Source organism: Salvelinus alpinus, chromosome 17 (genome assembly GCF_045679555.1).
Source record: "Salvelinus alpinus chromosome 17, SLU_Salpinus.1, whole genome shotgun sequence".
NCBI classification, from domain to species: Eukaryota; Metazoa; Chordata; class Actinopteri; order Salmoniformes; family Salmonidae; genus Salvelinus; species Salvelinus alpinus.
The window spans coordinates 16159783-16183224 of record NC_092102.1 but is presented as its reverse complement, the minus strand read 5'-3'; the positions used below and the strand labels follow the sequence as shown (position 1 = coordinate 16183224).

Here is a 23442-nt window from a genome sequence, read left to right as displayed (position 1 = left end):
GTTGGATTAAAAAGCATTCAAAGCATTTTATTTTATTTGTAGGTCTTAACAGGTTACAGTATAGGGTCCCCAATCCTACTAATGATTGTGCAATTTAGCTGCATTGAATTAATTGCATTAACCCTTCTCATTTTACTCATAAAAAACTGAATTACTCCACGTTTATAGAGCAATTTAGGTGTTTTTGTTGTGGGTTTTTTATCCACAAATATTGCAATGATTGATCTGTGCCAGTAGATGGTGCGACTTTTACATGCTAGGGCTGAGCAATCAGGATCCTAGTCACTGGGCCATAATGCCAAAAGGCATACCAAGCAAGCCTCAAGGTGGCGTTCAGCTAAGTGCACAAATAAAGATGAAGGGTCGTGCTGAATATGAAATGTTCTAAGATAAATTTGGCGGCTGTAAATGGCAGCAGTTCAAGTTTTGAGTTGCATCATATGGATTGAAGCAATACGAGTTCAGAGTCAATTTAGTGTATTAGGACTATATAGGCATATATGAAAGTTTACTTTCGCATCCATAGCCTATTGGATTCCATGAAGGAAATACTGGCAGTATTCATGCAGTCGTACTATTTTTCCATGACTAAGATTTAAAGTCATCCTTTTATTTTGGATTTGAAATGTTTGTTTTAACCACATGTTGTTGATGGTGCACAGTTGATCGACATAAAATAGAAGACAAGGCCTGTTTAAACGCTCTGTCTTCAGTGTGTGACTGTGGATATACCCTACGCATGCCCAACTCTGAAGTGGCGAGTGATCTGGGATGACTCCTTGCAGCAGAGTAAGGATTGGGTTGTATTTTTGGAACAGTGTGTGTGGATCTGGTCGCCTTGTTAGGTCTGCTTAAATATTTACAACCGCACCAAGTGTTTTGAGATAGCAGCGGCAGAGTGAGGGGAAGCAGGGACAGGGGAAAGGGGCTTTTCTATGGCCACCTTGGAAAGCCATGCAAGATCCATGGCTCAACCAGAAAGATAATACATCAAAAGACAGTTCAACTAAATAAGGGCATATAAGTTGTATCTCTCGGGGGGAACAACCGTAACAAATCTTACTCAGTCAGCACAAAGGCTGCATTAAGTTCACGACTCTAAAATCGACCGGGGATCAACAGAAGTCATCCATGAGGGAATAAGAAAATGCGCGCCTAAATCAAATTTGCAGTGTCTCGTGCGAAGGCTACGTGAAAAATACCGAAAAATACAAATTAATTCTAAGCACAGTACCAAGGATATCCTACATTGTTTTTAATGACAGGAGAAGGTGGATGCAGTCTGAAGGAAGAGATTTTATCTTGACCAAGATTTATTTGTTGTCATTGATTTGACTTTACCTTTGAACCACATTTTTGTTTGGAGTCACAGAAGGGAAGGTATGAGTGGAGGTCGTTTTGAATTTGATGATGGCGGAGCTTATTGTGGTGGTTGGGAAGGTGGCAAAGCCCATGGGCATGGGATCTGCACCGGACCTAAAGGACAGGGCGAGTTCTCCGGCTCCTGGAATTACGGGTTTGAAGTAGTTGGAGTGTACACCTGGCCAAGCGGAAATACCTATGAAGGTTTCTGGTCGCAAGGGAAGCGCCACGGTCTAGGAGTTGAGAATAAGGGACAGTGGGTTTACAAGGGAGAATGGACTCATGGCTTCAAGGGGAGATATGGCTTGCGTCTGAGTGTGGGTAGTGGAGCAAAATATGAAGGAACATGGAATAACGGATTACAAGATGGATATGGCACAGAGACATATGCTGATGGAGGTATGTGATTGTTTTTTTGTTGTATTATGTTGTCCAGTGTTTGGAGGTGGGCTTGACACTTAACCATGTACCAGCCATATAATGGCATTTAATTAAATCAAGTATACACTACCGGTCAAACGTTTTAGAACACCTACTCATTCCAGGGTTTTTCTTTATTTTGACTATTTTCTACATTGTAGAATAATAGTGAAGACATCAAAACTATGAAATAACACATGGAATCATGTAGTAACAAAAAAAGTGTGAAACAAATCAAAATATATTTTATATTTCAGATTCTTCAAATAGCCACCCTTTGTCTTGATGACAGCTTTGCACACTCTTGGCATTCTCTCAACCAGCTTCATGAGGTAGTCACCTGGAATGCATTTAAATTAACAGGTGTGCCTTCTTAAAAGTTCATTTGTGGAATTTCTTTCCTTCTTAATGCGTTTGAGCCAATCAGTTGTGTTGTGACAAGGTAGGTATACAGAAGATATCCCTATTTGTTAAAAGAGCAAAAGTCCATATTATGGCAAGAACAGCTCAAATAAACAAGGAGAATGGACAGTCCATCGAGACTTTATGACATGAAGGTCAGTCAATACGGAACATTTCAAGAACTGTGCAGTCGCAAAAACCATCAAGCGCTATGATGAAACTGGCTCTCATGAGGACCGCCGCAGGAAAGGAAGACCCAGAGTTACCTCTGCTGCAGAGGATAAGTTCATTAGAGTTACAAGCCTCAGAAATTGCAGCAAAAATAAATGCTTCAAAGAGTTCAAGTAACAGACACATCGCAACATCAACTGTTCAGAGGAGACTGTGTGAATCAGGCCTTCATGGTCGAATTGCTGCAAAGAAACCACTACTTAAGGACACCAATAAGAAGAAGAGACTAGCTTTGGCCAAGAAACAAGAACAATGGACATTAGACCGGTGGAAATGTGTCCTTTGGTCTGGAGTCCAAATTTGAGATGTTAAGTTCCAACCATTGTGTCTTTGTGAGATGCGGTGTGGGTGAACAGATGACCTCCGCATGTGTATTTCCCATCGTGAAGCATGGAGGAGGAGGTGTTATGGTGTGAGGGTACTTTGCTGGTGACACTGTCTATGATTTATTTAGAATTCCAGGTACACTTAACCAGCATGGCTACCACAGCATTCTGCAGCGATACGCCATCCCATCTGGTTTGGGCTTAGTGGGACTATCATTTGTTTTTCAACAGGACAAAGACCCAACACGCCTCCAGGCTGTGTAAGGGCTATTTTACCAAGAATTAGAGTGATGGAGTGCTGCATCAGATGACCTGGCCTCTACAATCTGCTGACCTCAACCAAATTGAGATGGTTTGGGATGAGTCGGACCGCAGAGTGAAGGAAAAGCAGCCAACAAGTGCTCAGCATATGTGGGAACTCATTCTAGACTGTTGGAAAATGTTTCCAGGTGAAGCTGGTTGAGAGAATGCCAAGGCTGTCATCAAGGCAAAGGGTGGCTATTTGAAGAATATTTGTTTAAAAAAAATTGCTTCCGGGCTCTGTCGCAGCCGGCCGCGATCGGGAGGCCCATGGGGCGGCGCACAATTTGCCTAGCGTTGTCCGGGTTAGGGAGGGTTTGGCCGGCAGGGATATCCTTGTCTCATCGCGCACTATTGACTCCTGTGGCGGGCCGGGCGCAGTGCACGCTGACCAGGTCGCTAGGTGTACGGTGTTTCCTCCAACACATTGGTGCGGCTGGCTTCCGGGTTGGATGCGCGCTGTGTTAAGAAGCAGTGCGGCTTGGTTGGGTTGTGTTTCGGAGAACGCATGGCTCTCGACTTTCGCCTCTCCCGAGTCCGTGCGGGAGTTGTAACGATGAGACAAGACAGTAACTACTAACAATTGGATACCACAAAATTGGGGAGAAAAAGGGGGTAAAAAAAGAATAAATAAAAAATAAAAATTGCTTACTATGTGATTCCATATGTGTTATTTCCTAGTTTTGATGTCTTCACTATTATTCTACAATGTAGAAAACAGTAAAAAAATAAGAAAAACCCTTGAATGAGTAGGTGTTCTAAAACTTTTGACCGGTAGTGTATGTAAGGGAATCTGGAATTTATCATATGTAATAGCAATGCAGTAATGTGGAATAATATTGAATAGAACAAGAAGGCCCGCACACTGTTAAAGATCCCAATTCACCGCTTTATTGACAGCGTTTCCATCCAAAACGGATCTTCGTCAGGTCAAACACACTGAGTGTTCACATCCCAAAATATACACATTTCACCTCACATGACCATTGCAGACATGACGCATGGTTGGTGCAAAAAACATTTGTATATCTCTAATAATTAAATAACAATGAGATGGGTGCATGTTATGGTTCCAGAACATAATATATATTTACAAAATGACCAAGTGGGTAACCTGGAAGGCAAGACAAATCAAAGTAAAGTAACATATTCAGGTAAGAAATGGTCTGATATCAAACCTTTGATTCAGACCTCTAGGAGACATGGTACACAAACGGGGAATCCAATACAATTCTATTCTCAATAATAGATTATCAGTATCTCCACCCCTAATAATATTGTACCATTGCTGCACATCCATTTGCCTCACTTGACATTTGTCTTACTTGACATTTAACGTTTGAAGACGGGTAGAGGCAATTGCATAGGAGTGGTATTTATTCTCTGTAGCGTTGATATATTCAAGTGCAGCTGAAGATGTAGCATCAGGGATATGAGTGATTATCTACAGTACAGTAGGCTTTCCAGTACAATCCTAATGTCCCATTTCAGTGTTTTATGAGAGAATGAGTGACTAAAGCTTGCAGCAGCGGACCAAGGAGAGGAACCCAAGTGTTGCTCCAGATGGTCCATTGGGATCTTGCCCATTGCTAAGGACCTCTTGCCAAAGTATAGTGGCAGTGGAAGGCACATTAGTGGTGTGTGTCAATACAAAGTGTGTCCTATGATGTGGGATGCTAAACTAAGCTGTCTTAGCTGTTCTAGTTTCATTGTTGTCACACACACAAGAACTCATGGGCCCGGTGCTGATCGGTCGCCCCTGTCTATATAATCTTGATAAAACGGATCCTAGATCAGCACTCCTACTCTGAGATGCCCTAAAGAACTGGTGAGAGAGTGGAGGAACATTAACAGGAGAAACAACACTGATGTTGAATGAATGAACAGTAGCTTAGGCAGAGGAGCTGGCAAAAGCACATGCAGTAGAGATCTAGGACTGGGCTTTATCTTCTCATACTGTAACTGTACACTTGAACCTGCTGAGAGATCACACCAATAATATTGGTGGCGGTGCTGTCTGTTTAAAGCCCCTGGTCCCTTCAGTAGCTGACTCATCAGACTTGGGCCCATTTGATTGGTTGATTGGGAGATTCTGACACCATGTGTCAGGAAGTAATAATAGCCCAGCAGACTGCTGTGTCCTCTTGGACTCACGGTCCAGCTATAGCTACAGCCAATGGCATCCAGACACAGATTTTGCATGACAGACTAGACCCATGATTAGTTTGGATAACATTAATAACTTGCACTGTAGTCTTTCACGCAAACCATATGCCCACCTATCAAATCATATGTTACTGTGTTGATGTACTTCATAGTGTAGGACAAAGTATAAAAATATGTGTCAATGTTCTCTATCATGTTATGGTTTCTGACCTGCATTGATTCCCCATAGTCTAAGTTACCTCAACATTTCAATAATGCAATTTATTCTACTTTCAAAACAAAACCATTCATCTCACACTGTTGATTTACCTTGCAATGGCATAAGGGTGATGATAATGATAAATAACCAACCCACACATCTTCAATGAAATTGTGTGTGACGTGTGAGGCTAGTGAAGACGGTTTAGACTATATCTTGTCTATTTCTGTAGATGTTAACATATCGATCAATGCCCTCTGTATCTTTTCAGGCACATTTCAGGGCCAGTTTACTGGCGGTATGCGACACGGGTACGGAGTCCGTCAGAGCGTGCCCTACGGTATGGCAGCGGTGGTTCGCTCCCCTCTCCGCACCTCCCTCACCTCCCTCCGCAGCGAGCACAGCAACGGCACCTTGCTCCAACAGGATGTCCCCGCCATCACCACCACCAACGTCGCCGGCCAGGAGACCCGGGTCACCACGCCCACCAAGCTGGGGCCCTCCCGGGGCGGCTTCGCCCTGACCCTCCAGGTGGACCCGGATGCCGTTAAACCCAAGAAGGGCCTGTTCCGAAGGGGGTCTCTCCTGGGGAAACTGAAGAAGTCAGACTCCCGTACGTCCTTATCCAGCGTGAGGAGCAAGTTAAGCTTCCTGGGATCGAGGAGCGAATCTGCGTTAAGTTCTGCTGCCAGCGATGTGGCCAGCGATGCCAACTCCACCATCAGTCTGGGAGACGAGAGCCTAGCCGGGCCGGATGATTTCCCCCCTGTGGAGGCCGACATCGATGCCACCACCACAGAGGTCTACATGGGGGAGTGGAAGAACGACAAGCGCTCGGGCTATGGAATAAGCGAACGGTCCAGTGGTCTGAAGTATGAGGGTGAGTGGTTGGACAACCAGCGACACGGCTATGGATGCACTACCTTTGCGGAGGGGGGCAAGGAGGAGGGAAAGTATATGAACAATATGCTGGTGAAGGCCATGAAGAAGAGGGTGATCCAACTGAAGGGCACCAAGATCAGGCAGAAGGTGGAGCGCGGTGTGGAGGGAGCTAAGCGTGCCTCTGCCATCGCCAAACAGAAAGCAGAGATTGCTGCGTCCAGGTATAGACAATAAACATACTCTGAGTGTACTAAACATTAGGAAGACATTCCTAATATTGAGTTGCACCCCCTTAGGCCCTCAGAACAGCCTCAGTTCATTGGGGCATCTTATCCAGAGCAAGTGACAGTAGTGATTGCATACATGTTCATGCTTTTTTCATACTTGTCCCCCGTGGGAATCAAACCCACAACCCTGCGTTGCAAGCGCCATGCTCTACCAACTGAGCTACATGGGATACACGTGTGAAAAACCCAGCAGCGTTGCAGTTCTTTGACACAAACCGGTGAACCTGTCACCTACTACCATACTCCATTCAAAGGCATTTCAATATTTTGTCTTGCCCGTCCACTCTGAATGGCACACATACACAATCCATGTCTCAATTGTCTCAATGGTTAAAAATACTTCTTTAACCTGTTTTCTCCCCTTCATCTACACTGATTGAAGTGGATTTAACAAGTGACATCAATAAGGGATCATAGCTTTCATCTGGATTCACCTGGTCTGTCTATGTCATGGAAAGAGTTCTTAGTGTTTTACAAACTCTGTGTATATTACGCATTTTGAATAAAGAGACAGAATTATTTAGATTTTCCCAAATGCACATATAGTGAAGGCAGGATCAACATTTAGCATCAATATGACATATAGAAACATCATGCAATGAAGACAACATGTGGGCCAGTGTTGCTATGCACCTGGTTAGACATCCGCTCTACACATCTGTTTGTATTGTGCTCAGCTAGCTTTGCTCCACTCCAAACCATTAGGCTATTGGCTCCAAATCACTCTGGGAGCTACTGCTGATCTGTTCCTGTTGTCACTCAACAGTAACAGTAAACATAATGCAAACGTCATTGTCGAGGGTTCCACTTAGAGAGGTTGCATTCCTTTACGTTAGACAGTGCTACATCTTAATACAGTAGCCTAAAACATTAACATGTCATTAAGCAAAGTGTACTTTGTACAACTTGAGGTTGCTGTCAATGATGGTTAGGCGGCAATGGACTTGAGATAATGAACAGGGAATGTTAGGATACCCTGCTTCCTCTGTCCTCTCAGCACCAATATACAGTATGTGGCCATCAAACAGGCAAATGTGTTTTATATTTGAGTATGCCATAAAAAGTACATCCATTTATGTCCTTGCACAATTCACATGATCCATATAGGGATTTTGATCAAACTAAGGAGGACTAAGACAGATGTCCAAGACACTGCAAATATAACTGAGACAGACAGCTATATATATATATATATATATTTATGTGTGTGTGTGTGTGTGTGTGTGTGTGTGTGTGTGTGTGTAAAGTGTATTTTGATTTGTTTAACACTTTTTTGGTTACTACATGATTCCATATGTGCTATTTCATAGTTTTGATGTCTTCACTATTATTCTACAATGTAGAAAATAGTCCAAATTAATAAAAACCCTTGAATGAGTAGGTGTGTCCAAACTTTTGATAGACTAGGTGATTATGATCAGACACATTTTCAGTAACACTTCAATAGCACCAAAATAACAAGCACACTATTTCAACCCATTGTGGTATAACTGTTTATTACTTATGTCCTATGAATAAACTATTACTTACCTTCTTTAAAACAAACATTACAAATCCTTCAAGTACACCACATTTCTCTCTAAAACAACTCCCACTATGCCTCACCTCCCCTCTCCCAGTATTCCCTTTACCAATTTGCCAAGAAGATCAAGGCTCTGCTTCAATGTCTATGTTAAATGTTTTAGTCACTGATGCTTATTTCTGCGTAGCAGTGCATGGACAGGAGAGCTACTGTTTGGCGCTGAATGATCAGAAGAGGGTGATCTTGACAAATAAAGAAACTCTTGAGTCAGATCAGAATCAGCAGTTGCAGGTGTTGCTCTCATGACTTCTCTGGCTGTGGTCACAATAGGGACCATGGAGGACACAGAGGAAGACAATACTTCTCTATGTGGAGTTACCAGGCTTCATAGACAGTTGGTAGCTGAACATGCAGTGTCGTTCTGCCTCTGCCATGTTTGAATTAGCCTTAGATCGGAGATCATGCTTGAAATCTTGCATCCATTTTCCCTTGCTACTCTCATGTGCTTAGAGGAGAACCCTGGTACAGTAGAAGAAGGCTGTTTATTGACACCACTGTTCGTTGACAGCACGGTGCCTCAAACAATGAAAATGAAAGCCATTCTCCTCCTGCAGTGTATGGGGATCCAGGTGAAGAGCAAAGTCAGCTATGTCAATCAGAAATTACTGTTAAGTTCAAAAGGGGAAGAGGCAATGCCATGGTTTCAGTTTACTGTGCAGTCCCTTGGCATAATGGTGATGTGGGCCTTTCTCTAAAAAGTTTTCTGTTGGATTCCCTGACAACCCTCTTACCTTTGCTGTTTGCGTCATGTGTGTGACTGGGTATTGTGACAGCAAATTATTCAATTCCAGTTGTAAAATGGACAGTAAAAGTAGGGAGGAGAGGAAAGGATGAGAGGGGAGGAGAGGAGAGAAGGAGAGGAGAGGAGAAGAGGAGGAGAGAGGAGGGTGTTAATGAGGGGAAGGAGAGAGAAGGAGAGAGGAGGGTGTTAATGAGGGGGTGAGAGAAGGAGAGAGGAGGGTGTTAATGAGGGGGGTGAGAGAAGGAGAGAGAGGAGGGTGTTAATGAGGGGTGAGAGAAGGAGAGAGGAGGGTGTTAATGAGGGGGGTGAGAGAAGGAGAGAGAGGAGGGTGTTAATGAGGGGAAGGAGAGAGAGGAGGGTGTTAATGAGGGGAAGGAGAGAGGAGGGTGTTAATGAGGGGGGGAGAGAAGGAGAGAGGAGGGTGTTAGTTTCTAATAAAAACTGGGTGGTTTGAGTCCTGAATGCTAAATGTCTGAAAACTGTTGTATTCCATGGGTATGACAACAACAACAAAAAATGTTTTACTGTTTTGATTACAGTTTATAATAGCAATAAGGCACCTCGGGGGGTTTGTGTCATATGGCCAGTATACCACGGCTAATGGTTGTGCATAAGAAAAGTGCTGAAACGTGGTATATTGGCCATATACCACACCCCCTCGTGCCTTATTGCTGAATTCTATCGCCTTCCACTATGAGCCACCACTAATCTGAGAGGAGCTAGCATACTTGACCGTAAGGGAACCTAGCTGCAGTGCACTTCAGTTTAGATTGATACACTTTTGAGAGAGGGTGTTGGTTGAGACTCTGCTGATAGTGAGGGAAATCCCTGAGGCATTTCTTTACAATCAAGCTTTGATATCTGACCGAGCATATCAGAATTAGATTTTGTTCTTTGTGTACTGTAGGCCCAGACCTTATTTGCACTCTTACTCACAAGCTCAGGCTACCGACACAGAGAAACAGTCACTGGCGGTCAAGATGACACAGGTTTCCTCCGTGCCTCACCATAGAAGGCAGCAGTGTTTATGCCTACTGGAAGCCACAACAGCACCTGAAATAAGCCCAGTGTTTACAACAGTAAGTTTGCGCCCCAAATGGCACCCTATAGCCTTTATAGTGCAGGGCCCATTGGGTAGTGCACTATATAGGGAATAGGGTGCCATTTGGGACGCATCCCGAGGCTCTGGCTGATGAATTACAGATCTTGTCCTGGCTCCTAGGCAGATGGAAATCTAAATATTTGACCACTGATACCAGCAGTATTGCAAGATTTATGGGCCAAACATCTGTTGTATTGTTTTACGGTTTTGCTGCATCCTCTTCTTCAGACAGGCCTAGCCATGAAGACTCCATACATAGACATGTGAAACAGCCAGCAGCCTTTTGAGGGCTCACTGTGGAAACAGACGGTTAGTGGATGAAGGACACCACGGTGGTCTTAACCTGCCTGGTCTCTAGAGGTTTTCATCAATGAAAGAGGCCAAACCTGATTTGTTCCATACATTCCGCACATTGTCCCATACCCCGGAACCTCTAACCGGTGACCTCCAGTAAAGCAAAACCGATACAAAATCATTGTTCTAGTCCCTACTATTTCACTATTATTCCTACATTGAAAATAGTGAAGTGGCTGAGCTTGCCACTTGGATTCAAGAAATGGAAACGAACGGGAACTAACTAATCTTTCATACATACTACACAGAGGAGTTTGAGAGAGAGAGAGAGAGAGAGAGAGAGAGAGAGAGAGAGAGAGAGAGAGAGAGAGAGAGAGGCCTAGTATCAGTAGTCAGTACGAAATGGAGGCCTAGACTGACTGGCTGACTAAATAAGGGCAGGCACACACTGTTGCTGAATCACAATCACAGGGGAATGCAGGCAACAGTTGATTGCTGTTGCTATCACGTCTTCCAGCAACTTTCCTGCCCAGTCTAAATAGTCTACACTCTGCCTGAGAAGGTAGACCAGTAACATCACATCATAGTTTACACTGGAAGTAGCACTGCTGTAAAACAACTCATCAGTGAAGCGTGATGGAAGTAAAACAACCAAGGCTTGCTTACTTGAATGATTGCAGGCTTGTTTTCTAAGATCCAAAAATGGAATATGTTTATGGTGTTAGTATCCTCAGCTAAGCCTGAAGACAACTTTGTGTGTCTGTTGGAACAGTTTTTTAGCTAATCCCCATGCAGTGACAAAGCTCTGAAACAGGTTTTAGCACTTTCTCGCTGATAGCTAGCGGACAAGGAACCAGACCTGGGTTCAAATAGTATTTGAAATAATTGCAAATACTGTAGCTGGGCTTGATTGATCTTGCCTGGCGCAACGAAAACAATAGAATAGTCACAAAACTACAAAAAAACTTGCCTATCTTGCATTCCAGGAAGGCTAAAGCAAACAGTTAAGGTGGTTCAACGATTCCAAATAGTGTTTAAACCTATAGGTCTGCAAGCAACACATAATTGACACCACAGCAGTCAGTCAGCCTTCCTTGCGTCAGCAGGGGTGTCAAATGGTTTCATGGATATAAATATGACCGAGCTCATAACTAAGTGGGGATAAGAGGTTGGCGTATACATGTACCACACCTTGCATTAGCCGGGTGTCTAGACTTACATACAGTAGTGCTGATATGTACATTTTGTTTCAATGCAGCCAATCATATGATTTGTAAATATGAGTGTTCTGGATAACACTGTCTATTCTTAGCTTTGTACTTTATGTACTCTTGCAATACCTATTTATTGCCATAGTGGTATTGACCCCAGTGTATAGTTAGAAAGAATGACAATATGACGAAGATAACTGTGGTGAGACAAACTTGTACCTGACTACGCGCGTACGGATTTTGTCAATCTTCCCGTTCACATGGTTTCAAATCAGAAGAGGTAATGGAAGTTTAATGTTGGTGTCGGTGTCCTATCACCCAGAAGAACAAGCAAATAATGTATTTCCTGACTGCTCTGTCAAGTAGCACATTTATACTGCTAGTACAATGAAACCCTCCCCCTGTTATAAGTTCAGCACCCCACTCATCTGCAGAGCGCCAGTGACAGGCCACGATGACAGAGTGTCTCCTGTGACAGTCGTGTGAAGCATGAAGAAAAGCAGACGGACCTAAAATGAATTTCCAGTGACAGTGAGGGCTAATTAAGTGTTTTTTTAAGCAGAAAATGACATTAGCCATTCTTTTTCAAATGAGTGTCAAGCTGGCTTTATGTTTCACTGTCGGTTGGTGCCGAAGACAAGTTTGTGACGACTGACTGTCTTGCATTCGCTGGCTTCTTGCCCTTAGAATATGGGGGTATCCTTTGGGGGAGTTTAAACCCACGTATGGTATTTAGGTCACAGCTTCATATCAGACTTTGTTGAACAAGTCTGTTTTTTTAATTTTTTTAACCTTTATTTAACTAGGCAAGTCAGTTAAGAACAAGTTCTTATTTTCAATGACAGCCTAGGAACAGTGGGTTAAATGCCTTGTTCAGGGGCAGAACGACAGAGCTGTACCTTGTCAGCTCAGGGATTCGAACTTGCAACCTTTACGGTTACTGGCCCAATGCTCTAACCACTAGGCTACTATTGATTACTGCGTTGCATTGCAAGAAAGGCATTTCACGGTACATGTGCATGTGACATTAAAACTTGAAACTTGAAACCTATCAGTAGAGGGCCACCAACTAAACTGTAGTAAAACTGCCTTGGTTCTGGAGTACTGAGCATTGATATTAGCCTGGCCACAGATATGTTTGTGCTGGTCTCAGATCTGTTTGTGCTGTATTACCTGATTGTAAAACGAATTGTTGCCTGGTCCTAGATCTGTTTGTGTTGTATAGCTAACTTCTATTGCACAATAGTGACCACAGGAGTTGGCATAGGAGTTGGCAATACAGCACAAACAGATCTAGGACCAGGCAACAATCAGTTTTACCATCTGGTAATACAGCACAAACAGATCTGAGACCAGTCTACACTAATGGTTTACTTAGCGAGCCATCTGAGAGGACTCTGAGGAATGTGAGGAGTACTGCAGGTAGTCAGAAAGCACCATCTGTTGTGACACTCCTCCCACGGAATGGCACTGCCTGGCAACCCAACAGAACGGCCTGCCATTTTAGGAACCTCTGAACACTACACACAAGATCATGTTGTTATGTGTTACCAGTAGCCCGTCATATCTGTGAAACGTTAACATTTTAGGCTGTATGTTTGTCTCACTACTTACTTGCACAATGTGAAATGGATGTTTCTAGTCAGTCTAGATATAGTCTAGATAGAATCTAGACCAAACCTTGAGCCTCAGCCTAGACCACATTTTCATCAGAATGTCTCGTAGTATATTGTGCAGTTTTGAAAGTACGTTTTATACAACTTCTTACCCCAGTTAGAAGTTCATAGGCTTGTAAATGGCAGATGGGCTTGTCAGCTGTTCAATAGTACAGACTCTCCAGCCCTCAATAGCACAGACTCTCCAGCCCTCAATAGCACAGACTCTCCAGCCCTCAATAGCAGACTCTCCAGCCCTCAATAGCACAGACTCTCCAGCCCTCAATAGCACAGACTCTCCAGCCCTCAATATCGCAGACTCTCCAGCCCTCCATAGCACACACGCTACAGCCCTCCATAGCACAGACTCTCCAGCCCTCAATAGAACAGACTCCAGCCCTCCATAGAACAGACTCCAGCCCTCCATAGAACAGACTCCAGCCCTCCATAGAACAGACTCTCCAGCCCTCCATAGCACAGACTCTCCAGCCCTCCATAGAACAGACTCCAGCCCTCCATAGAACAGACTCTACAGCCCTCCATAGAACAGACTCCAGCCCTCCATAGAACAGACTCTCCAGCCCTCCATAGCACAGACTCTACATCCCTCCATAGAACAGACTCCAGCCCTCCATAGAACAGACTTTCCAGCCCTCCATAGAACAGACTCCAGCCCTCCATAGAACAGACTCTCCAGCCCTCCATAGCACAGACTCTACATCCCTCCATAGAACAGACTCCAGCCCTCCATAGAACAGACTCTACAGCCCTCCATAGAACAGACTTTCCAGCCCTCCATAGAACAGACTCCAGCCCTCCATAGCACAGACTCTACATCCCTCCATAGAACAGACTCTCCAGCCCTCCATAGATCTCCAGCCCTCCATAGAACAGACTCTCCAGCCCTCCATAGAACAGACTCTACAGCCCTCCATAGAACAGACTCTACAGCCCTCCATAACATACTCTCCAGCCCTCAATAACATAGACTCTCCAGCCCTATTTCTGCTCTTTTATTAAGATAACCAGCCTGTCTGAGACTGGGCTGAGACTACTGTATAAGAAGCAGGGAAGAAGAGGGATTGTTGACTTAAGAGCAGACCGGTGTTGATATACTATATCAAGACAGGGAGTCCTAGCCACCTCAGCCTAATTGTTCCATTGGGGAAGTGCTGCCTACCCCTCAAAGTCTTTAAGTGGATGGATCTATTTTGAGCCCAGCAGTGTAGCATTACAGTATGTCAAGTATTTACATAGTAATGACAATCAGTCAGTCTCAGCCCCAGCCTGAGCTTAAGCCTGGGGCTGATATCAGTAGCATTGAACCCTGAATACCATCACTCCTTTACTAGGTTTAGTAATAATCCCTGGGAGGTAATCAGAGAAAAATAGAAGAGAAAATGTTGGGCAAGAGGAGGCGTCTGTAGAGTATGTTTAGGTACAGTATACATCTCTAAGTGCTGTCAAACTCCAACTTTTGATAATACATTTATTTAATGCAATATTATGTAGCCTTAATGTCAAACAGACACATTGTGCAGACACAATATACTGTATGTTCTAAAAGTTTCACAAACTTCTGGACATGTATTTTAGCAAAAAAGTAGGATGATTAAAGTAGTGCGCAGTAAATAGGTAAGCTTCTTTTTTTTAATCAAAGGTAACTGTATACTAAATCTGCATGTATTACATTTGCCTCCTCTACAGTATGTATAAATACACAGACTAATCCTGAATAAATCTGTGAATATAACATACACAGTACAGGGGAACACCCTGCAAACACCCTGGCACTAACTCGTTGTCTGGGTCGAGGTGTTAAAAGAGTCATTTATTTCTGTTCCAGCCCAACGGGAGAATAGGACACCCTCTCCAGCTAATAATAATAGTGAACCACATGACCAACTCAACTCCACACATCAGCCCTATAGCTTTTTAAATGAATGAATATTGTAAACAAGTAGTATTTTGCAGTATTTCTGTCCATTTCAGTGTGGTTTTGTATTAGTACAGTAGCGTTGTTTTTTACAGCACAACCCCTTAGTTGGTTTGTGCTTTTGGTTCGTACCAGTATTCATCTCTTGGACTATAGGGCTAACTGGGTATATGGCGTGGTATGGGAATCTTAAGTGTTGGGGATGTTCTCATTGCTTTTTATAGTCCAGACAAAGTGTCAAAGTATCTTTCCAAATAAAGAGGAAGGGAATGGATTGGGTTTGCAATAGCAACAGCAGTCCCCGAAAACCTAGCGAAAGTGCAGCAGGATTTCCCAATAATTTTCACAGGCAAATGCTGTCATGATCAAAGATCAGAATCTGATGAACAATGTTTCAACTCTTAGCCTTAGATCTGTACATTTGAATATTTGATCACGATGATATCATAAGTAGCTACAGATTTAGCATGCCTTTGTAAAGTTCCACACTCCACTATGAACTAAAATAAGTCAATCCAGTAAGTAATTGTAAGGTTGGGTTTGTTGATGTTGAGTAAAGAAGCTTTGTTTGTTTCCCTGCAGGACGACCCATGCTAAGGCCAAGTCAGATGCTGCCGATCAGGCCTCTCAGGCTTCCAACCAGGAGTCCAGCCTCGCCAGGTTGGTGGCCAGGGAACTGTCCCCTTCCTTCTATCAGCCAGGTATGTGGACTGGACTTCTCAACTGTGGGATTGATATTGACAAGAGAAAAACATATACAAGAACCTTGCTTTCTTACATTCGTTCCAAGTGCTGTATGAGACTTGGAAATATAGTAATAATTGACTTTCAAGAACAGTATTGAAAAGCAAGTGTTACAAAGTGAAATTAACGAAATTACAAGATTTTAAAAGCAAAGTAAAGTTCTGTTCAAAGCATCTACCTTATTGCTGTTTACAATGATAGATAGATCTGTCTTGCTACTGTTGCAGCTAGTCTTTGCATGGCTGGGGCAGGCACTCCATAAGGGTAGTCACCTTTGACTGTCTAAAAAAAGGACCATCTTACTTGGGTAGAGCAATCATATCAGTTTCCTTACAGGTCTGTCAGGGCCCAGGCCCAAACAGTCAGGCCCCAATGCCTTGTCGAGTGTGCATTTCTTTCCCCCTTCAGTCACTCACTACCCACCCAGGACCCGCTGAGTACTTAGCAGATCCAAATAGATACTGATAGGGCCTCCCGAGTGGCACAGCGGTGTAAGGCACTGCATCGCGGTGCTAGAGGTGTCACTACAGAGCCAGGTTCGATCCTGGGTTGTATCACAACCGGTCGTGATTGGGAGCCCCTTAGGGCGGCATCCAATTGGACCAGCGTTGTCCGGGTTAGGGGAGGGTTTGGCCGGGGGGGCTTTACTTGGCTAGTGAATCCTTGTGGTGGGCCGGGCTCCTGCAGGCTGACCTCGGTCATCAGTTGGACGGTGTATCCTCCGACACATTGGTGCGGCTGGCTTCCGGGTTAAGCGAGTGGGTGTTAAGAAGTGCGGTTAGGTGGGTCATGTTTCGGAGGACGCGTAACTCGACCTTCGCCTCCCGAGCGATGAGACAAGATTGAAATTGGGGAGAACTTAAAATACCAAAAATAAATTAATAAGAAATAGACACTGATAAAAAGTTGCCACTGACTGTGAAGTGCCAGCATGAAATATCTGTGTCTAATGGTACAAATGGGTGTCACTCAACCACACTGAAGCTGACGGGGAATAACAGTGCTATTGTGAAGACAGACGCTGGGAGACGAGAAGCAAGTACAGGGAGTGAACATTTAATGAAACATAGCACGGACAGCGTCTGGACAGGGGGAACAAAACAACATTAATGCAGACACGGGGAAGAAACTGAGGAAGTGACAGATTTTGGGGAAGCAATCAATAAAGTAATATAGTCCAGGTGAGTCCCATGAAGCGCTGATGCGCGTAACGATGGTGACAGGTGTGCATAATGATGTGCAAGAGAGGGGAAGCGGGAGCAGGCGTTACAGCTATAGGCTATAGTATTTCCCGAATTCTTCATTCAAGAATTTTCCTTGATCTTCTTGATTGAAAAATTGGGGCTTAAACTGGGGGCTAATGCTAAACAACAGCATGTGATTGATAGTAGATTGTCTCACTCCGTCTACTAGTCTTTTTGTCTTTGTTTGTGCTTGCCTGTACTCTATGTCAGATAGTAAGTGGTTACGTCAGAACCTGTTAATAGAAGGCTCTGAGTCAAGTCAGTGGTCATAAACATACTAGCGTACTACATACTTAAACTGCATACTCATTTCGACGCTTAATCTTTTTGTAGAAGTCACTCGTCTTTTCCGACTCAAGTGTTTGACAACAGCTGATAATCAGATAAATTGACGCGCTGTACCAAAATGAACGATGGCTGGAGTCAACGCAATCACACATTAGATGAAGCGTTCGGAGTACTATTTTCGAAATGACAAATACTCTAAAACTTTTTTGCATACTATTTAAAACGCTAGTATACAGTGGGGCAAAAAAGTATTTAGTCAGCCACCAATTGTGCAAGTTATCCCACTTAAAAAGATGAGGCCTGTAATTTTCATCATAGGTACACTTCAACTATGACAGACAAAATGAGAACAAAAAATCCAGAAAATCACATTGTAGGATTTTTTATGAATTTATTTGCAAATTATGGTGGAAAATAAGTATTTGGTCAATAACAAAAGTTTATCTCAATACTTTGTTATATACCCTTTGTTGGCAATGACAGAGGTCAAACGTTTTCTGTAAGTCTTCAAGGTTTTCACACACTGTTGCTGGTATTTTGGCCCATTCCTCCATGCAGATCTCCTCTAGAGCAGTGATGTTTTGGGGCTGTTGCTGGGCAACACGGACTTTCAACTCCCTCCAAAGATTTTCTATGGGGTTGAGATCTGGAGACTGGCTAGGCCACTCCAGGACCTTGAAATGCTTCTTACGAAGCCACTCCTTCGTTGCCCGGGCGGTGTGTTTGGGATCATTGTCATGCTGAAAGACCCAGCCACATTTCATCTTCAATGCCCTTGCTGATGGAAGGAGGTTTTCACTCAAAATCTCACGATACATGGCCCCATTCATTCTTTCCTTTACACGGATCAGTCGTCCTGGTCCCTTTGCAGAAAAACAGCCCCAAAGCATGATGTTTCCACCCCCATGCTTCACAGTAGGTATGGTGTTCTTTGGATGCAACTGAGCATTCTTTGTCCTCCAAACACAACGAGTTGAGTTTTTACCAAAAAGTTATATTTTGGTTTCATCTGACCATATGACATTCTCCCAATCTTCTTCTGGATCATCCAAATGCTCTCTAGCAAACTTCAGACGGGCCTGGACATGTACTGGCTTAAGCAGGGGGACACGTCTGGCACTGCAGGATTTGAGTCCCTGGCGGCGTAGTGTGTTACTGATGGTAGGCTTTGTTACTTTGGTCCCAGCTCTCTGCAGGTCATTCACTAGGTCCCCCCGTGTGGTTCTGGGATTTTTGCTCACCGTTCTTGTGATCATTTTGACCCCACGGGGTGAGATCTTGCGTGGAGCCCCAGATCGAGGGAGATTATCAGTGGTCTTGTATGTCTTCCATTTCCTAATAATTGCTCCCACAGTTGATTTCTTCAAACCAAGCTGCTTACCTATTGCAGATTCAGTCTTCCCAGCCTGGTGCAGGTCTACAATTTTGTTTCTGGTGTCCTTTGACAGCTCTTTGGTCTTGGCCATAGTGGAGTTTGGAGTGTGACTGTTTGAGGTTGTGGACAGGTACCTTTTATACTGATAACAAGTACAAACAGGTACCATTAATACAGGTAACGAGTGGAGGACAGAGGAGCCTCTTAAAGAAGAAGTTACAGGTCTGTGAGAGCCAGAAATCTTGCTTGTTTGTAGGTGACCAAATACTTATTTTCCACCATAATTTGCAAATAAATTCATTAAAACTCCTACAATGTGATTTTCTGGAGAAAAAAATTATCATTTTGTCTGTCATAGTTGAAGTGTACCTATGATGAAAATTACAGGCCTCTCTCATCTTTTTAAGTGGGGGAACTTGCACAATTGGTGGCTGACTAAATACTTTTTTGCCCCACTGTAGGTATTCGGACACGGACAGTATTTCAAATCCTACCCTGCAAAATGATTTTATAGGTTGTACATCAAAAACCAGCTAGCAGTTCTTATTTCATTAGGCCTATATTACAGACTCAACTTGTTTGGTTTGGCATATTGCAATTCAGCTATTAGTTTAAAGGCCTACTCTGTGATATTTACAGCCTAAAGTAGCATGTTTTTGCATTAGACTGCAACTGGAACCGCAGTTGCTGTGTTTTCTCAGGCCAACTGTAGTCACCCCACTGTGACAGGACTGTGTTACAAGCAGACAGAGTGGCTCCAAATAAAAATTGAGACCTTGGTGATACTCCTCAAATCCATCCACGACTGTCTACACTTCCTAGCTAATAACCTCCAAAATATCCTGCACTAACCATATTTTATTAGCTACCATAGTCACGGTGTACGTGACAATAAAACATCCATAAATAAATTAGTCTAATCTTTATCTAGTCTGATCTTTATCTTGTTGTTATTGGAATCTCATCAAACATATATTTCTCCATGTTGCTCCACAGGCCCAGAGTACATGAAGAAGAGAGCGCTACAGGAGATCTCAGATGCCAATGAGAACACAGGCCCTATAATGCATGAACCACTGTTAGCAGGGCAGTCACCGACACCCGCTGAAAGCCCAATGCTGCACGACAGGCCTGGCTCCTCTCCAGCCCGCACGCCCTCCCCCAGCCCGGCTGTGACCCCTCCGGCGTCCAGGCACTCCAAGCAGGGCAACGTCAGCAAAGAGGACCCCCATCTCCTTGGCCCCGCTGGCTGGAACGGGGACAAAGGCAATGGAAGTCGGGGGAGCAGCCGTCCCAATAGCAGAACCAACAGCCGGCCCACCACTCCCGCCCCTGCCGCTGCTCCCCCTGAAGAGCGCCTCGCTACTGCCCCCATCCCTAGCAGCCGCGCCTCCAGCCGCTTGAGCAACAAGGTAGAGCAGGGCTCGGACCTGGAGATCAAAACCCTGCAGAAGACGGCATCTGAGGCTAAAGTGTCCGAAGCTGCTCCCTCGATAAGTACCAGTGTCGCCTACTCAGAAGAAGAAAAGGAAGCCCCACCCCCCCCTCCCGCCTCCAAAGTGTCTTCCAAAGCTGCCTTCACCCCCGAGCCTAAATTGTCAGAGCCCAAACAAAGAACAGAGTCGGTCAATGAACGACCTGTGTCCACCATATCTGAGAGCGAACCAGAGTCCAGTGCCCAGTCTGTCAATAAAGTGTCTCCCAAGCCTTCGCCATCACTCAGGCCATTGACGAAACAGGAGGCCAATCCAGCTTCAAAACCTGCCACACCTGCACCTACACCAGTGCCTAAATCTGCCAAGCCAGGCCCTAAGGTTGAACCCAAAGCAGAGGCCAAGCTGATGAAGAACATGGTGAAGAGCCCAAGTGAAGTTACAGAAGTAGTAGAATTTGAGCAGGTAAGGCAAATCAAACACTCAATATCTCATCTAATGAAATGTTATGAGAACACATTCAGTCAAATGAAGACTGTTCTTACATGTTATGTAGTACACTCTCCCATGACCTGGGTTCTAAAAGCAGACTCAGAACATACAGTAGGTCCTCTCTCCTCTAGGTGCAAATATGTAACCCGATGTTACTCTGGAGACTGTTATCTGTGGTTGATGCTGGTCCTTTAAACCACACTGATCAGACCCCATTTCTGATTAACCTCCCCCCCGCTTTTCCTCTGACGTAATAATAATTAGTTATGTTTGCACCTATTCTCAGCTGCATTTCCTTTCTGACAACCACAATCAAGGCAATTTTCCCATTTCTTGTTGGGAGCTTACAGACAGATAACATGACACAATTTCTCTAGCAACCAACAGCTACCATCGTTAGCTAGAAATGTCCAATTTTGTAATCCAGACAACCCATTCCGATCTATGAAAGTATGTAAATGAACGTTGCATTTCAGGTGTCTGTTACATAAGTGTTTATAAAGGCAACAGTTGTTTGTTCTGAATGATTATGGAAGCTGTAGATGGCGTGCAGACTAGTGGTTTGTCTTGGACGTGAGACCTCAGCGGTCTGCCCTATATGGCATGTACTCTAGGGAGGTTTTTCCATAGCCCAGGCCCCCTGTGTTGAAAGGGGCATACAGCATATGAGAACCTACCAGACCGCTCACCAGGCCAGCTACCATGCAGCAGCAGCTTCTCTCCCAGTCACCATATTTTACAAGTGTTGTTACTAGAGTCATTACAGCATTACTACACAGGAATGGATGCAACTTAAATGTAAAAAAATATAATTGTGATTTCATTTTTCATTCATCCCATTCATATTGCTGTTGTTTCATAGATCTTTAACAGGTCTGTCTTGAGGAAGACATTTTTATCTCAATATGACAAACCTGTATAAAGGTGAAATAAAACATGAAATGTATCTACTGTACCTCTCTCTTCCAGGGTCCGAACACCATCATGATAACCATGGTGATTCTTCTCAACATTGGCCTGGCCATTCTCTTCGTACACGTCTTGTCATGAAACTCTGTCGACCCAGGTAACTAACACAGCTCTCTGACTGTCCTGCCAGTCACAGATATACACTGAAAGGTATCTGTTTCTTTTGTTTCAAGCAGTCAAAACACAATGGCACTGAACTTCTGACCCTTGCAACCTGTAAGGCAATGTCTGTTTGATCTGGTCACATGACTAAGTAGTGCTTGATTACAACAACAATTACTGTTTACATGTTTTGACTCGGAGGTACTTCCAGGTGGTCACGATTTTGATGATGATGATGAGACATTAACTTGTCTTCATATTTGTTTTGTCTGCTTGACCTTTTTCCCACAGGTCACCACCTTGCAGTGGTGTTGAGGTCATTTTTAAGCAAGGACCATACAGAACAAGAAAACTGCCAAGAAGCACAAGCCTTATATGAAGGAAGCATACGACAGCTCCTCCACACACAGCCTCTTGTTGATGTGACTGCGTTGAGGCTCTTTAAGGCTAATCTGCTTTTCAGAGGCTTGGAATCAGAGGATGCTGGTGGGTGGAGCTATAGGAGGGCGGGCTCATTCATGTCTGTAATGGAGTTAATGGAACGGCATCAAACACATCAACCATATGGAAACCACGTTTGATTCTGTTCCATTTATTCCATTACAATGAGCCTATCCTCCTATAACTCCCCCCACCAGCCTCCTCTGCTTGGACTATCTGGAGCCGGGTTAAAGAAAACCATATGAATCCGGATTGAAGGACATCAATGCATATGAATCCATTTGAATCCTTACGGCTCAGGATTGAAGGACATCAATGAATCTGAATATCAGGAAGAGGGTCTGAATGGACACTGTGTTTGTAAAGAAGAGTTGGTGAGTGCGTTTCGGTGAGTTTTGGTGTCTACCCTGGAGATGTTGTTGAATGTTATTCACTGGTGAAGTTTGAGTCAACTAAAGCACTGTGTGTTATGTTTTAACAAAGGGCTAAACCCTTCATATTGGCAAACACTGTCGCCTCAGATCACCGACAGATTAGAGTGGTTGTGGAAAGAGTGTCAGGAAAGAGTGTCAGGAAAGGATTAGTTAGCTTTGTAATTAGATATTTATTTAGCTGATGTCTTGTCTATAGGAATGTAATCTCTGGGAAAATCTCAAATAAACTGAATATTCTCTCATTTCTGCCTATTTTTGCCAATAATAATTAGTGGTTTGGGGCTAATATCAGTGTTCCTATTTATTGACAGAAATCCATGTTATGCTCCTATTAGTTTATCTGCCTTCTTCCTTTGTTGCCGTATTCTCAACTTTCTTCAGTAGTTATCAATAAAGACATTTTACGGTCTCTTTGACGTCACAGGGCTTTAAGACATGAAATGCTGATTCTTTATTCGGCAACGCCTGAGAATCAGTGATTTTCTTATCTGCAATGGCAATGCAACCCACCACAGCAATGCAATGTAATGGACAGTTATGTTTGCACATAACCTATTCTCTCTCCAAGGCAATTTTGAGTGAGTCACACTGGAATGGTATTCAAAACAATATCTGTAAAAGGAGTGGTACAGTAGTACTGACATGCATTGTACATTGTATAATTTAGTAAGAGGCTTTCAAATGACACAGAATCGAGGAGGAATTCTAGGACTTCAACCAGTGTATGTGGTATTGGATTTCTGGAGTAATGCGTATATGTTGTTTTCTGGTTGTCTGATCAAAAGAAACGTAAAGCAGCCTATTGAATGGTTTCATTTGAATA

General features: G+C 43.7%; 1 protein-coding gene across 1 annotated transcript; it reads left to right on the top strand.

Annotated features, from left to right (window-relative positions):
* Positions 1-473: 473 nt before the first annotated feature.
* LOC139542291 (junctophilin-2-like) lies at positions 474-22861 on the top strand. Its single transcript, XM_071347537.1, has 6 exons — positions 474-1761; positions 5678-6509; positions 15680-15798; positions 19745-20646; positions 21643-21739; positions 22036-22861. The coding sequence occupies exons 1-5, from the start codon at positions 1383-1385 to the stop codon at positions 21721-21723; spliced, it is 2313 nt and encodes a 770-aa protein (XP_071203638.1). The 5' UTR covers positions 474-1382; the 3' UTR covers positions 21724-21739; positions 22036-22861.
* Positions 22862-23442: the final 581 nt, after the last annotated feature.

What these genes read in the sequence shown, in the direction of transcription:
- LOC139542291 (XM_071347537.1), top strand. Translation starts at nt 1,383, where the DNA reads ATGAGTGGAGGTCGTTTTGAATTTGATGATGGCGGAGCTTATTGTGGT. An exon ending in AGAGACATATGCTGATGGAG is followed by an intron (nt 1,762 to 5,677) that starts GTATGTGATTGT and finishes GTATCTTTTCAG; the next exon opens with GCACATTTCAGGGCCAGTTT. An exon ending in AAGTAGTAGAATTTGAGCAG is followed by an intron (nt 20,647 to 21,642) that starts GTAAGGCAAATC and finishes TCTCTCTTCCAG; the next exon opens with GGTCCGAACACCATCATGAT.